The sequence below is a fragment of the Zootermopsis nevadensis genome, unplaced genomic scaffold, assembly GCF_977971745.1.
Source record: "Zootermopsis nevadensis isolate Lab colony 2312 unplaced genomic scaffold, Znev_1.0 Znev_ptg000028l, whole genome shotgun sequence".
Lineage (NCBI taxonomy): Eukaryota > Metazoa > Arthropoda > Insecta > Blattodea > Termopsidae > Zootermopsis > Zootermopsis nevadensis.
In genome coordinates, this window is record NW_028259160.1 from 11,296,219 (window position 1) to 11,314,077 (window position 17,859).

The following is a 17,859-nucleotide window of genomic DNA, read 5'->3' on the forward strand; positions in this document are numbered from 1 at the left end:
GATTATTTATTATAAAGTGAAAATTTGTTATTTTCGACTTTGCCGTCATGAATTATATGATACTAAAACAACTTTTCGGAAGCTGATTTTGCTTCCGTCTTCAGGTACAGTGGGGTAAGGTGGAAGGGGGAGACGTACAGAAATATTATCTGTTGGGCCCTTTGTTAAGCCAGTCTCACACATTACGTCTGTGTCGTGTTCCGTTGCCTTACTTTTTATAAAAATCATCAGTAAAAGTCATGTCGAAAATGAAAACTGAGAAGCCCAAGGAAATTCATTACAGAATTCGTTTTACATTTAATAAAGTCGTGTCTGTTGTATTTGATGTTTTGAGATACTACGTCTACAGCGTTCACGTGTACTAAAATATTAAAATGACCGCGCAACACTTTGTAATAATAATTATAAATTATCACGTATGGGAAATTCATGATTGTGAAAAATTAAAAAGATACATCAGTACATTATACCTTTGTTACTTGAGACATACACGCACACACACTTTTCCACTAGTACATAACGGCCTTTACTTTGCATTTCTACAGGACACACAATAAACTTTTCATGTAGATTCTGGAAAGGGGGTTGAGCTTCAGCTGAACTCATTCGTTAATCAAATTACGAAGTTTGGGGTAGAAAATGAAAGTTCCGTAACGGATTATAAAATGTTCCTGACCACACATCTTCGTGACTAAACCCGAAAAAAGTTTTTAATTTTTAAACGTCTCAAGTGTGTAACTTTGCTACAACGCAAAGAGAGGTAAAAGGTAAAGGCAGTTGTATTATAAATGACATGTTCTATCCCTCAGGCGCAAAGAGACGATTAAACTATGTCAGCGTTCGTGTTAGTATCACACAAAGACGTCATGGATGATGTACAGATGGAGAAGATCAGCAGATGTTTAGATCTGAACGTGTTCCTCTTGAAAATTTCGGCAGCATGGCCAGGCGATATATCTGCATCACGCTGGAAGAATTTACTTTACAAATGCTGTATAATATTTTTGGGATCAGTGGTTACTTTCTGTGTGTTCGGAATGATAATGTATTGTTTCACTGTATACGACAACCTGGATCATGTCATTGAGAATGCCATAGTCCTGGTTGAAATTGTTAATTTAAGTGGAAGGGCGTTCTCATATAATGTTTATAATAAGAAACTGTATTTTTTGATTGAATCACTTCCAAGAAACTTCTTTGTTCGCACTGCATATCATACAAATGCCATGCAGATTACATCGACAATATCTACCATAAATCATATGAACATGATCAGTCTTGGGATTCCGGTGTTATACATGGGTACTGCAGCAGCCATGGCCTTGCATCCTTTGATTATACCAACTGACGAAAATGGCTACAACAGTAGCCATTCTGCCCAAATACATATCCCTTTCAAGACCTGGTACCCATTCTTCACAGAAGACAATTCATACTATGAGATTCAGTATATCTGTCAAATGATTTCTGCAGTTTTCGTAAGCATATATAATGCAGCGACGGATGCACTAAGCATTGCCCTGATAGCGTACCTCGGTTTTCAGTTCCAACTACTCAGTGACACTTTGAGAAACATGTCAGATAATGTCGTGTTCAAGTCGAAAACAGATACCGATGACAGAAATTCCAGTTCAGAAAAACTCGGAGAATCTGTTGAGAACATCCTTTCAGCTGAACAAGTATTAGTTTCGAAAACTGGAAATGTCTCTTTGAGAGAAGTCCAAGAACAACTTCAACGATCTGAATATGGTGCTGAAAAGAACACTGGGTGTTCAATTGAAACTGTGTTGGAAGAATCCATCACAGACACAATTCAGCATAATACTGACGCAGAGATGTTAGAATACTTGAAGTCCTGCATTCGGCATCATCAACTGCTTCTCGAGTGAGTGTACATTGTTAAAAATAGCATGAAAGCACATAATTTTCACACTTTATACTCTGATTTAATCAACAATCCACAGATCGAATATTATTTATAATAAAAGCTGTAAAAATATGTAGCTATATATATTTTTGTGCTGGTACAGGGCTTGTAGCTTGTCTGATGTCTAAGATACTGAGATATGCATGTTTTCACATTGTTTCAGCTTTTCTGAAACGATGGCCAAGTTTCTCAGTCCAATGTTCTTCACTTTGTTTCTCACTTCATCCATTCTCATATGTCTCCTCGGATTTGAAGCTGTCGTGGTAAGTCAGCAGGAACATAAGAAGTCCTTGAAATAGTACAGTAAGGAAAGAACTTAAAACTGCACAAAGCTCCTCTTGTTAATCTACTTTCCCATCCAGTGGGGGTAAGATTCTCTCATGAGACAAACACGTTGTGTTTTTCTTTCAACTTTTGAAGTAGTTTAAAGGCTTTCACGAAATTTGGTATGAGCTTCATGCCACTAAATGCCAAGCAACTAATGAATTCACATTTTCCGCAACTAATAACACCACTTTATAGAAAATAAATACGTGTGCATGTCCCTCCACCAGACTGCAACTCAGATTCGTATTATAAATGTCGGTAATGCAGTTTTGGAAAAGTATACAAAATTCAAACCCTTATAATTCAGACAAAGGTAGTTTCCAAAACGTTGAAATCTAGTACCATACGCACAGGGTTGTTTACCTCGAGAAGACTTAAATTTATAAGCCCATTTTATCTCCATCTTGAAATCCAAAACTCGCATATGTCATACAAACTGGCTGATATTATAAAACATTTAAAACTTCTTCTTTTTGATCCACACGCCAAATCATGATGTTTTTAAAATTTGCTTCCAGAAGGACCTAAGTGGTGGCGCGTCACTCATGCGCGAATTGCTACATGGGATGTCCGCCGTCATCCACATGTGGTTCTTCTGTTGGTTCGGATCCAACGTCACAACTCAGGTACCCCACTTTCTTGAGCCTGTTTTCACCTCAATATCTTTCGACCTGTCTCTCCACCGTCTGTAAATTCAGAGCTTAAATCTATTCTTCGAGCCACATTTCTTGATTTCTTACAAATGGGGTTCGGGAATTAGTATGACAGACACGACGTTTTCTGCTTCCTTTCAGAGTGGAGATGTGTTTCTTGCAGCATATGAGAGTAATTGGTACGATAAATCGCCACAAATTAAGAATTCGTTGAGGATGATCATCACTCGAGCGGGAAGGCCTGTAAAGGTAAAGGCGGGACTGATTGGAGCCATCGACCTACCTCTGTTTGCCACAGTAAGATCCACATATTCTTCTTCTTTAATGGAAACCCTGTCTAACGGTTTTTGAGTTATCCTAACCATCTTTTCGCCTTCGGCTTCTATTACGGCAATGTATAGTAACCGAGGGTATCATGCGAGAAGGGCATAATGATGATGGTACTCAATTGAGGGATACAGACATGTACATTTGGGCATACGAATGCTAATAGTGCACATTTAAAGAGCCAAATGAGAGTAAGAATTTAGTCTCCTGTGAATACACATTTTCCGTAAACGCCCTTCTGATATAAAAATCTCGGTATGGAATTTGGTTTAAATTCAGCCTTAGAATATGTTCCAACCAATTCGCACTGCAGTTATCCTGTTGTTTAGCGCACCCCTGCCATAAAGTTTATATAAATATAAATATACATGTGTATAGATCATTATACAGGCCTTATATTCCTTTGTGTATGTCGACGAAGGCGAAAAGCTATATAAATAGAAAAGTGACGGCTGTGAATGTTTTACATTCCGTTCTAATCAAAAATATCTTTTCTGTTTCAGATCGTTCGCACCGCCTATTCGTATCTGACATTGCTGATACAAATGAATGAGTTTTAGTAGACACATATTTCACAATTATCGGTGACAAATTAATAGGAATTTAAAATGTCCATTCATTATCCACCTGAATATATTAAGAAACACACAACTTTTTGGACATTAAGTTATCACCAGAATAGTTTCACCTTTTGTGGACACTTGCCTTTAGTTACAAACTGCTTCTTTTAAAAACAATTTTAATTTATGTTACCTGGATAATAAAAATGTCATTATGGTTTCGAGGGAACATGTTGCAGCAATAAACGACAGTGTCAAAGACATCGTCTATTTGTTAGAATCAAAAACATTATTATGGACGAACTGATTTGGATGGTTATTTAATATTGTAAATTTTTGCTGACATGTTTTCATTAAATTTAATAATAATATCGAATCAGAGAAAAAAGGCAGCCACCTTCAAGGAAACCAAAATAATTTTACTAGATTATAACAAAATGACGTATGTAACACCTATATTTAATACGGACAACATACCATGTTTTACATTTCTTCATAGAGCACATTTTCAAGATAACGATTTTCAAATAATAAAGTGGAATTCGAGGTAATATTGACTAAGATTTTATTTTCAAACTTTTGTCTTGGAGTAAAAAGTGTTTATCCTTAATATCTTTCACAAACTCAGATTTCCTTATATATTATATTTTAGCCACAAACTGAACACTTGGTTTTCATAGAAATAAGATGGCTGTCATACGAAGAACTGTTGTATTATATATAGCACACTACAAATAATAACATTTAGATTCCAATACTTGAACACCAATAAAATATTAAAATACTTCTTCTTAAAAGTGTATAATGCACATAAAATTATTTCAAACAGGACCTATTCTCCTTGGCGGTCTTACTTCACCCACAGTGGGGCAAAGCAGACATTTTAGTGCTGTTTATGAGAAATAAACAGACACAACACACTTTGATTCTTTACAATCGTGACTACTTACAACGGAGTGTTCTAGTTTTGTAAAATATTACCCAAAAGTTCGCATCAAATCAGAACAAGTAGGACGTTTTTCTGTCTGCTACTAATGCGAAACGTCCCTGGCCGCATACGTCACAGGCATTTTCTCAGGTCACGCGGACCATGTAAAAGCCTGGCTTCAGCGGCTATACACTTAATAATAAATTGATTAGCGGAAGTTCGCCTCATATCTTGTTAGTCTGTCGAACTACAGAAGGTCCATTAAAATACAGCGCTACGTTTTTAACGTGTTTCGAATAAAATATGCAGCTACAAGCAAATTACATCTAATGAGGTTCGCATGTCAAACAACAGAGTTAATACGTACGTTTTATAAAATGAAGTAGCTATTAACTTGCAAGTGATTAAGTAATATATAATAAATTCTGTCATGCAGCAATCAGAACCAAAATATTTGTACCTGGTAGACCATTATGGATTCAGTTCTTTTTAATGACAAAATAGTTACGTCTTTATTTTCGGAGGGGAAAAACATTATTTCATAATTTTAAGAAGAGTGGTGGGTTGTGAATGTTTAGAATGAAGATATAAATGTTTTCTAGCCCTACTGCGTTCAACACGAAATATTTTCCCAATTCTAAGCCACACGATCCGCCTCTGCTCCTTTCGAATTATCCAACTGAAAAATGTCAAATACCAAGACCATCTAAACTTTAATCGACAAATTGTAAGGGACACATCTCTCGGGTATTTTAATACATATAATAGTTTCTAAAATGTCGGATCCCACAAAAATATTATAAATTTCACATTGCCTACAGCTGGAAACATATAGGACATGCATGCCATCTGTTTCGGTACAAATGGTTTCTCAAGCAAGTAATTTGATGGACGTCAGTTTTCTTCAAGTACCGTTACAGCATATAACATTCTGCAGAAAATTTATCTAGCCAGCCTAGCAGTTTGGGAATTTTACTTTTAAACTACTGAAAGAGACCATTTCCGACGATGAAGGGAACTGAGAAACAACTGACCCCGACGAAATGTTTGGATCTAAATCTCATGTTACTCAAGTTGGGTCCAGTTTTCCCACTCGATGTCAGCTCATCAACATGGATAAATATTCTATACAAAGGCTACATCAGTATCACAGTATTTTTTTATTTAGTCCTAACTGCTTCTGCGCCCCTGTACATATTCTGCAGAGATTACCCTTTGGAGGTAGCAATCGAATTGATAAGCATTTTTATAACTCAGATAAGAAGCGGCATGAACATTGTGACGTTCATCATATACAAAAAAGAAATTCAAAATCTCATAACGTCCTTGTACAGAAACTTCTACATTCACGGGACAAACCTCTCGGCCGAGGAGTCATCCGTTGTTCGGGAAGCAATGGACCACGCGAGAAGCATGACCATAGGCTACGTCACCCTTTACAGCATCACTGGCTTATCAATGATCCTGCACCCCCTCACTTTCAAGTCAACCGATCTGGACCAGGATGACGCTTTTAATCACACAGAAGGACCTCACAGGATTCTGCCCTTTAAGACCTGGTATCCGAAATGGGACACCACGAAGAGCCCGCAGTATGAAATTGAGTACTTCGTTCAGGCCACGTTAACGGCTTTGGAAGCGTGGTGTGTGTCCTGCACTGATACCTTCTGCGTCACTCTGATGATCTACGCGGGCTGTCAGTTCGACCTCCTTGGCCTTGCGTTGAAGAACATGAACAAGAACATGAAATCTGACATTGGAGCACATAAAAAGGGAACAAACGCTTCTTATCCCATACAAACCCTTTCTCTGAATAACTCAACGTTGCCTGTGATACCGGAAGAAAACGAAGGTAAAATCCGAAATAATGTTAGCACCAGTGGTCGTTTGAAGGCGTCAGATGAGAGTACTTTACAAGACAAGGGGTGGGAGGACGGATACCATGTGCCACCTACGGTGAAATCCTGCATGCAAGTTGAAAGAGAAACCGCAACTTATATTAAAGAATGTATCAAGCACCATCAATCAGTCCTTGTGTAAGTACATTGAGTATACAGCTTTGTTCGTATAAGAAATGAAAGCAGAGAGGAATGGTAACACAGCCCAGGGTTCTATAGTTTACAGAGATGTTATGATGACAATCCATTGATCCCAGAATCTGAATATTCAATCCTGAATGTCTTCGGACACTTCTGATCAAAAATTTTAATTATATAAGTTTTTATCTATTTACCTCAGCATGTCGTTGGGCGCATTCTCTGACGACAGGTCGGGGTCTGTCATTTATCGGGGAAGTCTTAGTATCTGATATGTTTTCATACTCAGGCAATTATCATATATACAGAGTTAAGAACAGAAGGGTTAACAGTTAACATGTAAGTTTACGATTGCCAAATGCAATTATTTTTTGTTGGATTTTCCTCTTTTTCTTTCTTTCCTTCTTTCATTATTTATTCTTTCTTTCCGGTCTTTTCTTCGTACCTATATTTTACTTGTTGTCCTTCTTTCTTTTTTCTTTCCTTCCAATCTGCAATGCCATATTACTCGGAAGTAAGCTTTTACGTGTTTTAAATCAATATATATTGTGCCAATTATCCCACAGGTATGTCGCGGAAATGAATAAATGCTTCAGCACTCTTTTCTTCGTCTTGTTTATGACAGCATCACTTCTAATTTGTCTACTGGGATTTCAAGTTATCGTGGTAAGTTTTAAAATAAAGGCATGTCTAATGGCAATGATAAAAGTATTAAAACTAGCAATATTTTATTCTTAATTTGTAATCAGCTCCTAATCTATGTGTATTTTACTGAATTTATTATATTTAAAATAAATGTGTCTCTGTGATGTTTTTAATCATTCACCTCTTATCGAGATATGAGTACTCGTAAAACACTACATTGTTAGGAGAACATTGTGTCAGATGTTTTATTTTGAGTGTGGTATGTTGTATTGTTGTGTCTCATTGTATTGTTGTGTGAGTGCATCAGTTCATGACGTTTGTAATACATTACAGTTATTGTCTTATGTCTAGGTGGTATTAAGTTCTTTTTTTTTTAAGTTAAGTACTTGAGGTTGGATGGTTTTGTAATTTATGAGTTGGTTGATTTTGAGTGGGATGTGTTGTTTTTGTTGTGTCCTTTTTTATTGTTTTGTTCTGTCTCTGTGTTGATGTATCTCATTGTATGTTGTGTCTTATGGTTTTTGTTGTGTCCTTTGTTTATTGTTTTGTTGTGTCTCATTGTGTTGATGTATCCCATTGTTTGTGTGTCATATTGTTTTTGTTGTGTCCTTTTGTTTATTGTTTTGTTCTGTCTCTGTGTTGATGTATCTCATTGTTTATTGTGTCTTATTGTTTTTGTTGTGTCCTTTGTTTATTGTTTTGTTGTGTCTCATTGTGTTGATGTATCCCATTGTTTGGGTGTCATATTGTTTTTGTTGTGTCCTTTTGTTTATTGTTTTGTTCTGTCTCTGTGTTGATGTATCTCATTGTTTATTGTGTCTTATTGTTTTTGTTGTGTCCTTTTGTTTATTGTTGTGTTCTGTCTCATTGTGTTGATGTATCTCATTGTTCTGTTCTGTCTCATTGTTTTGTATGTTATTGTAGGACACTGCCACCGGGTATAAACCCATTTGCAGTCAATAATAAATAATAAAAACCCGCTACGTGTGTATGGACTAATTAGTGTACTTTAAGTAAATTAGTTCTCTAGTGTAATGCCGAGATTACAGTCCTACAACTTTATATTTCAAATTAAGTATAATAATAAATTGGAACAAGGTTGCCGATTACATTCTTTTGCCTGTACAGAAGCCACCGAGGGGTTTGATGTTCGTCAGGGTGTTACTCCATTGGTTATGCACAGTGTTTGAACTGGGTTTCTTCTGCTGGTACGGGTCTGAAGTCATGCACAAGGTAAAAACGTAAAAAGATTACAGTCCTGTTAAAAGTAATTCAAGAATTAAAGACGATTCCATAATAAATCTGACAAAGTAATCGCACAGTAAACATTTATATTCTACTGATAGATCTACTACGCAACCCACTTGGTCGATCCATCCATCCATCCAACAATTTCAGATTCCGTCTTAAAAGTGTTTTCTGTTGGGACTTAGGCCATTTCTGAATTTCAACAATATTTAATGATCTTGGAAATATCAAGATCGTGCTCTATGGTCTGTTTGGCGTTAGGAAATGACTACACCTCTTATGGCAACAGAGTTTTAAGGTGTAGGGGAAGAGTGATTTGAGAAATCGTCTACGTAAAACATTCAAAATTCGCTCAGAATAGCAGAAAAAAATCTCTGTTTGAAATCTACTGGAGTAAAACGGACTGCGCCAGGTGTTGAACAGAGAAAATCAGACAATGGTGAACCCTCTTACGTTTGTACATAAAAATAAGGGAAGCAGGCTGAATATTACAGTTCCAGTGTTTTTGCAGAGCGAGCGTGTGTACCAAAAGGCTTACGACTGTGCATGGCAGGACCTTTTCAGTGGGGCGAAGCAGTTCATCCCTGTGATCATCATGAGGGCACAGCGCCCGGCTGCAGTGAGAGCGGGACTCTTCGGGAACATTTGCCTGCCCACTTTCGGCACAGTAAGCCGCTCCAGAGATCTAAGAACCGACTGTACTAGCTGTATAAAACCATCTTTGCCTGTTTCATTCATTATTTTAATTTAAACAGTGTTTCGGATAAGAAATATTTAAATGAGCACGAACGTCATAGAGAATATACTGGTATATTTCCCGAACACGCAACAGTATTTACTCTGGATAGATCAAGTGTTATTCAGGGTACACTGACATTTAATTCAATAAGGAAATTTTTATTTAACATTGAAACTGAAGACGGGATATGGCAAACAAACGTAAATAAAGAACGCAGATGTTCGAAATATTTAGAACAGACACCTTAAAGGATATTTAAATCAATAAAATAACGTATTTACTGTTACGAAAAGCGATAAGTAACATTTTACGAGATATCTATCAGCAACAAATAAACAAAAAGAACAACGACGTACGCAACATTAAAAATAACGTGTCATATGGCGGACACATCACAAAATTTTCTTTTCATTTTCTGTTTTGCTTTGTCTTGTTCCAGCTAATGAAGAACGCTTACTCATACTTGGCAATCCTGCGACAGATGCACGAAGGAGACGGTGCCTGAAAATGTAGCTCACGCACTGGAATCTTCTAGCTTAAAGCACGTAGAGATGCTTTACGCATTAGGAACTGCTGACAGATAGATGGAATGACTACAGTTGCTACTTTAATCAAACACTACATGTGGAAATGCCAGTAGTATTTATCTGCAAGACTGAAGTCACTCAGTACAGAAGAATTTCACCTTCTACAACTAATACTTTTGGTTTTACGCACGAGAACTAAAAAATCCTTACTTGTTGTTCCCACTTAAATGGTCACATTTTTGTCTACTCAACATATCAATGTATGAATGAGCAAGTTTTAGGAAAATATATGTTACTGCGGATAAATTCGACAAATGCTTATATTTCTTATCAATCGTCCCTGCCTGAAAGCTTATCCTAGGCATGGTCACCAGACAGGTATCGCTGAATATCACAGTTAAATGATTATGCCTAAACACTAAAACATTTATCTTCACAGCATCACCAACCTCCATCCATTTTCCATACTAAAATACTTTCCACATCTCTCTGATCCCAAAAAACCAGTCTTAATACCAAACTAATTCACTTCCCTGGTTTCTTGCAAGTAAACTGTGTGTTATTCCCTATCCTACTCCAATTTCATATCACAATAAAATAAGCGTATAGAAATATTTTATACGTTAAGTTCTTTTCGAGATATCTAATGAAATTTGATGTGGGGTTAATGCAGGGGTTACACTGGAACAACATCCAGTGCAGACACAACGACATAATCTCGTAAATTAGAATAAAACGCATTAGTTTCATATCGACTAATGACTTTTCGGTCTGCTAGTAGCCTACCCTGCAGCACGAGTCGTCTCCCCTTCTTAAAAGTTCTCTATCCTGCAAACCCTTGGACTTACATTGACGTGACTTTGACATGGCGATGACATATATGTTACCTCAAACTGACATGAGTTATGTCTCTCGATTTCCTACAGATCGGGAGATATATGCCTTTGAAAAATTGACTTTCGAATAACCTTCAAAAATTAAAAGTTCTCTATCCTGCAAACCCTTAGACTTACATTGACGTGACTCTGACATGACGATGACATATATGTTACCTCAAACGGACATGATTTTTGTCTCTCAGTTTCCTACAGATCGGGAGATATATGCCTTTGAAAAATTGACTTTCGAATAACCTTGAAAAATTAAAAGTTCTCTATCCTGCAAACCCTTAGACTTACATTGACGTGACTCTAACATGACGATGATATATACGTTACCTCAAACTGACATGAGTTGTGTCTCTAAGATTCCTGCAGATCGGGAGATATATGCCTTTGAAAAATTGACTTTCGAATAGCCTTCAAAAATTAAAAGTTCTCTATCCTGCAAACCCTTAGACTTACATTGACGTGACTCTGACATGACGATGATATATACGTTACCTCAAACTGACATGAGTTGTGTCTCTCAGATTCCTGCAGATCGGGAGATATATGCCTTTGAAAAATTGAGTTTCGAATACCCTTGAAAAATTAAAAGTTCTCTATCCTGCAAACCCTTGGACTTACATTGACGTGACTTTGACATGACGATGACATATATGTTACCTCAAACGGACATGATTTTTGTCTCTTAGATTCCTACAGATCGGGAGAAATATGACTTTCGAATACCCTTGAAAAATTAAGTATGCTGTATAGAACAAGTTTCAAATACGTAAACAATACAAAGGTTCTACAAACATTAAAATAGTTTCACTAACAGCGTTCTTCGATAGTTATTTCCTTGAAAATAGTTTAATTAATTTCTTTGTAAAAAGTTTGGTTTTATAAAATATAAGACATGATACATAAGATCTTTTATGGCCATGGTATTTCACTAATTCACAGCACAAAACATCGCATCAGGTTCTGTGTAAAGAAAGTAAAGTAATTAGCTTAATCGATGTTAACTTCCTTCACGTTACAGCATTAGCGCATAAAGTATTATTCAAGAACTTTTTCAAATGAACTGAGCAATTTGTCAGTTGTACTTTCAGAATACACTCTGCAAAAGAAGACGAGCTTTGGCAATGAGTGCTACTGGCAACAGACAGGTTTCGAGGGAATGTTTGGATCTGAATCTCATGTTTCTCAAGTTGGGTTCCATCTTCCCTCTCGATAAGGTCAGCTCATCGACGTGGATAAATATTCTATACAAAGGCTACACAACTTTCACGGTCGGATTGTTCTTTTCTGTAAGTGCAGCTGCTCCCCTTTTCATAATCTGTGCTGATTACACCTTGCAGGACGGAATTGAAGTGATGAGTATTCTGCTAACTCAAATAAGAAGTGGCATGAAACTTATTACGTTCATCATATACAAAAAAGAAATTCAAAATCTCATATTGTCCTTGTACAAGAACTTCTTCATTCACGGCAGAAACCTCTCGGCCGAGGAGACATCCGTTGTTCGGGAAACAATCGATTATACGAGGAAGATGACACTAGGGTACATCATACTTTATTGCACTACGGCCTTGTCGATGATCCTGCACCCCCTAACATTTACGCCAACCGATCTGGAGCAGGAAAGCGCTTTTAATCAAACTGCACGACCACAAAGTAGTAGACCCATACCCTTTAAGTCTTGGTATCCGAACTGGGACATCACGAAAAGTCCACAATATGAAATTGAATACTTAGCCCAGGCCACGCTAACGGCTTTGGAAGCGTGGTGTTTGGCCTGCATCGACACCTTCTGCGTCGCTCTGATGATCTACGCGGGCTGTCAGTTCGACCTCCTCGGCCTTGCGCTTAAGAACATGAACAAGGGCTTGAAATTTGACATCGGAGCATATCAAAAGAGAAAGAAAGGATCTTACCGCATAAAAATCCTTACCTTAAACGACAACTTAAGGCTGTCTGTAATAACAGAAAATGTTGGAAATAAACCCCACACGAATCTTAAAGAAATTAATCGCTGGAGCACATCAGATGTGACTGTTTTACAGAATAGTGTTGTTCAGTTTGGGTGGGAGGATGAAGACCAAAGGCCATCTACTGTGAAACCCTGCACGCAAGACGAAATAGAAGCCATGATGTATATTAAAAAATGTATCGAACATCACCACTCACTTCTCATGTAAGTAAACTACGCAGATTATACTGCATTGTTTCTGTAGATGTTTTAACACTAAGCCTTTCTGTTGAGAAGATTTAGAAAAGGTGGACAAACACCAAAAACTGGTAACTGAGACCAGGGTTTTTGTGATTACAGAAAGATTACAGGATTAGAATTCAACAGGCCACGTCCTGTTTCGGAGAAACTTACCTGAATATTCATTCAAGTTAGCCATTATGTTAATTACTGAGCTAATTCTGATCAGAAGTTTCTACTACACGTAAAACGTACATGGAGTCTCAAAAAGTTTAATAATACAGGATTTTATAAGGTGGTTACTTTCCCACGCCGTTTCAAATTCCACGTATAACAATTAAAACAACGAAATTAATAATTTGCTTCCCTCCTTTATTTTTTAAAAAAATTGAAACAAAAAATGTCATAAAGTAATGATAAAGAGTCATTCAGGAACACACGAATAAATCAGACTACTAATTTATAAACACAATCCGAAAGATAACAAGATCAAAAAAATGAAACTAAAATATAACAAAAAGATTCTTTTAAGGCATCAAACTTCTTCATATATTCAACGACTCAGTTTCAACTGCTTAGGTTATAAGCCTACGTGTCGAATGGGAAATTGATTGTGGACATGTGGTAAGGACGTAGAAATACGATGTCGTGGTCTATTCTAAAGATGCAATCCTGGTATATGCTTTTAAGGACTGAAGGCGACTAAGATAACGGCTAACAGGCAGTGAATCGAAACAGTATCTTCAGGATGCGAATCAGGAGTGCTAACAGCTAAACTACGATGTTCAGTTAGAGTATGCCGTTATTCGGAGACATAAATGGAGAAGAGACGGAAACAAAGAAACGAACATTCATGCAGTTCAATGTAACTTTTAAAATTAAACAAATATGTCTATTCATAAATACTGCACTACATAGACGTAAGAAATGGATAAGCATATTACCATACAGCCAATAAGAGCTGTGAATAACGAGTAGAAAAACACTTTCAGGTCTACATGTTTTTAAACCTTATAATAAGCTGATCTCTCCACAGATATGTTGCAGACATGAATACGGCTTTCAGCACTATGTTCTTTGTCGTGTTCTTGACAGCATCAATTCTGATTTGCTTGCTGGGATTTCAAGTTATTGTGGTAAGTTTCTAAGATGATGACTTTTATAATAGTAATAAAATAATTATAATATCAATTACAACAATAATTTGTAAGACAGTTTGACTATCGAAACAATATTTTCAGTGTATAAGAAATTCTTAACAGGCTACCAGCCGTGTCCTTTGTACTGAAAACTGCATAAGCATCAGACATCATCAGATTGTTCAGTTATTCTAATTACAAACCAATAAACTACGCACCATCATTACAATTTATCTCAACAAATTTAAACTGAGTTTAAGAAAATGTTCTGAAAATTACGGAGGAAGTTCTAGATGTCTAAGGAAAAAGTTATCATTTATTCTGACACCGATGCTTGAAAGAAATGTGTATGAACTAAGCTGAGGAACGAGGTTGCCGCTTACATCCCTTTTCCTGTACAGATGCCACCGAGCGGGCTGATGTTCATCAGGGTTTTACTCCATTCGTTATGCACAGTGTTTGAACTGGGATTCTTCTGTTGGTACGGGTCTGAAGTCATGCACAAGGTAAAAAACGTTAAAAGATTGAGAAAATGTTGAAATACAGCAGTATTAGAATTTTATTTGTAAAACTTATGTCGCCTAATAAAATACTCTATTTACGTTTCACATTGATCAAATGTCGTTCCTTGTTAGGAAGATGACAAGTTCAAATCTCGTCCCAAACACAGGACATTCTGACTGAAGTTCTTCATGGTATTCTTCAGTCCCTCTAAGCCAGTGTTGCGGCACACTAAATATTGTCGAAGAGTCATGGCGGCACACCAACCTCATTTTGTATATTGTGGTGGTGGGGGTAAATAGTTTGACTTGGCCGCGACAACTTCTTACAAATCGACCCCAACCGAAAAATGTTCTATTTGATGTTCATAATTATCCATCTTTATTATTATCATTTACTTGAAATATATCCATCATTTGAAATAAATTAAAATATATTCATACATATTATTTAATCAATAAATCTTATTCATATTTTTATATGTATACTATATGTAATTATTTCAAAGTATCCAAATCAGTTTCCCGCGGCCCAAATATCCCACTGCATATAAACATTTTATGGAATATGACCGTCATTTACAAACACTGGATGTGAGAAGAGAAAACATTAGATTCAAAATAAAGCTAAACGTCAATAATTACCTAATTACAAAAAATTCTCTCTTCTTTCTTCTTTTTCCGGTTTAACAATGTTTGTACATTTTCCGGTACCATTTACGGGTCCCCAACTTTTTCATTTGGCTTGATCTATGGACATTCGGTAGGACTCCTTGGACGAGGGATCGGCCCTCCGCAAGGCCATTACAAAAAATTATAATTAATTTAATAGTCATGTGGTTCCTATTTACTGTCGCCTCACTTTATTAAGCTTACTTAGTCTAAACACATTTCATTTCCCGCCGCTTACTTTATGCAAGAAACAATTACACAACAGCAAATAATTACGTGTTCTCGCAGAGCGAGCGTGTGTACCAAGACGCATACGAATCTGAATGGCAGGATCTCTCCAGCGGGGCGAAGCAGTTCATCTGTATGATCATCATGAGGGCACAGCGCCCGGCTGCAGTGAGAGCTGGACTCTTCGGGGACATTTGCCTGCCCACATTCACCACGGTAAGCCGCTCAGGTATAGTAAAGATAAGTCCCTGTGCTTAAGCAATACAGTATGTCCCACTTAACGTGGAACCCGCCATGACAGTATGACACAGCAACAGCGAGCTAACTAGCGGGAAATGAGCTAGTCACAACGCAGATCATTTCTGTCGTATGCTGTTATGTGAGTGACTAGTTTTCCTGCTTCATACTGAGTGAAATTATAGATTCGAAACTTGCCCTGGGGTTCAGCTGAAATATAGCAGAAGTTCTAATCCGCAGCTTATGGGAAATGCCACACTTTCAAAAAAATTGTATCGTCTTACTTTTCCAGCTCCTGAAGAATGCCTACTCTTACTTGGCGCTCCTGCAGCAACTTCACGGTGGTGGTGCCTGAAAAAGGCAGCCCACTTACTAGAATCGTGTAGCTGCGAGCACAACACAAAGCTTCTTCACACGTTAACGCCTACTCACAATTCAACAGGATGGTAATCAGTCAGTACACATGGAAATAAAACTTATTATTACAAGACTGCCATAGTTCTAAAAATGTTTTCAGAGTTCGTCTAAACGGGTTTACTATCATTAAAACCGACGTTCTATCGGCAGTTGAAGACGCAAATGTTGGTCTTCCGGGTTGCAACGCCGGCGTCACAATGCAGTAAACCAGCATCGACAAAAGAACTTGTTTATTTAATAACGCTATAAATACCTCACTAAACATCAGATAATAGGATAATGAATGAACTGGAAACTATTTGAAAGGTAGCGTTCGTCGCTTACCTTAAGGTGGTAGCCCTGAATGCTGCTTGATGTACCGAGAAAAACCACGAACAACTTTATTCAGAATAGACAGTCGGTGGGCCGAGATTTGAACCCCAAAACTCCTGAATACGAAGCAAGTGAGATAACCAATCAGCCGCTACATTCGGTTATGTAGTCTAGGCCTAGATTTGGTCCGATTTTAATGGCCATATTTTCGCCTACACAGTCTAGAGACGATAATCCTAGATAAGCCCTGGAGTAGTGGCGCAGAAGTCCTGGAGAGGTTATGCGGAAATTCTTAAGTCATGGTGATGTGCTGGAGAATTCCTGCAGAAGTCCTGGAAAGGTTATGTGGAAGCCCTTAAGAGGTGGTGTTTTTGATCCTTTGCTGGTCGGTTAGGTTGGATTTGGTTAAGTTGCATTATGATACGTTACATTGGGTTAGGTTAGGTTTAGTTAGGTTTGGACAGGTTAGGTTATGTTCTCTGCTCTGAGACGTGGAAGGAGGGGGCTGCGCATGTGAAGGAATAGCCATGACAAGTACTTGGTTCTGATTCCAAGAAGACAAGCATTTTGATATTCGCAGCTGTGAGAACCTGAAATATCATCTCGGAGGCATAGATTTCAATCTGACTTACACCTGGTTTGTTTATCGGCACTTTCTTCACCGGCCAGTTCGACGTTTGCTTTAACCTCTTATATGCTATTAGATAAAAGTAACAAGCGGGCCTACACCAAGCCTGTATTCTTTTGCAGTAATGAACTCCGTAATATTTGCTGCAGGTGTGTTTTTCTCATGTTAAATTATTTATGTCAACCTGGGTTTGCTCGTTGCTGTAGTGTGCCTTAACTGTTGTTATATCACAAGTGCGACAAAAATGTACTCGAACTGACCTAATGACCTTGTTGTTGTTACAATGGGGTGATACAATGTCTCTGTGGAACTGGGGCAGCAAAAGGGCACATCTTTCATCTTCCAGATTATTCATGAGCGGTAGAACGATACTGAAAGGTACATATATTTATTTTTCCAGTCTATACACAAAACTTGTTTTAAAATAATGTTGTTAAAATTATTTATAACATTTACAATATAAATTGCATTATGTTATATTTTATGGCGCTTTTCTGTGTCGTATAATATTACATTTATCACAGCGCTTTTGATTTCGACGACATGTTTCGATGTTTATCACATCATCATCATGCTTATCAATTCATATATTTTTAAAAACTATTGTACATTTGTGCATTGCGTTTATAGATTTTTAATTTTCAGTCTTCATCTTGATTTGGAGTATGCATTTTGATGTTCATTATCTGTGAAATTAATTTTTTCAAGTCGTGATTATGGATTTTGACATA

At 37.2% G+C, this 17,859-nt stretch overlaps 3 protein-coding genes across 3 annotated transcripts in view; 2 read left to right on the forward strand and 1 right to left on the reverse strand.

The window, feature by feature from the left end:
* The window catches only part of LOC110834781 (uncharacterized), a 45,174-nt gene that overhangs the window by 19,297 nt on the left and 8,018 nt on the right, over positions 1–17,859 (reverse strand). The window lies entirely within an intron of this gene.
* LOC110834769 (odorant receptor coreceptor-like) lies at positions 65–4,569 on the forward strand. Its single transcript, XM_087357883.1, has 5 exons — positions 65–1,885; positions 2,091–2,190; positions 2,773–2,880; positions 3,049–3,204; positions 3,738–4,569. Exons 1-5 carry the CDS (start codon positions 831–833, stop codon positions 3,792–3,794), a joined length of 1,476 nt encoding a protein of 491 aa, XP_087214009.1. The 5' UTR covers positions 65–830; the 3' UTR covers positions 3,795–4,569.
* LOC110834768 (uncharacterized) lies at positions 5,718–16,231 on the forward strand. Its single transcript, XM_022074250.2, has 11 exons — positions 5,718–6,758; positions 7,325–7,424; positions 8,532–8,636; positions 9,163–9,318; positions 9,830–9,887; positions 11,896–11,993; positions 12,145–12,980; positions 14,032–14,131; positions 14,536–14,640; positions 15,595–15,750; positions 16,064–16,231. Exons 1-11 carry the CDS (start codon positions 5,731–5,733, stop codon positions 16,124–16,126), a joined length of 2,805 nt encoding a protein of 934 aa, XP_021929942.2. The 5' UTR covers positions 5,718–5,730; the 3' UTR covers positions 16,127–16,231.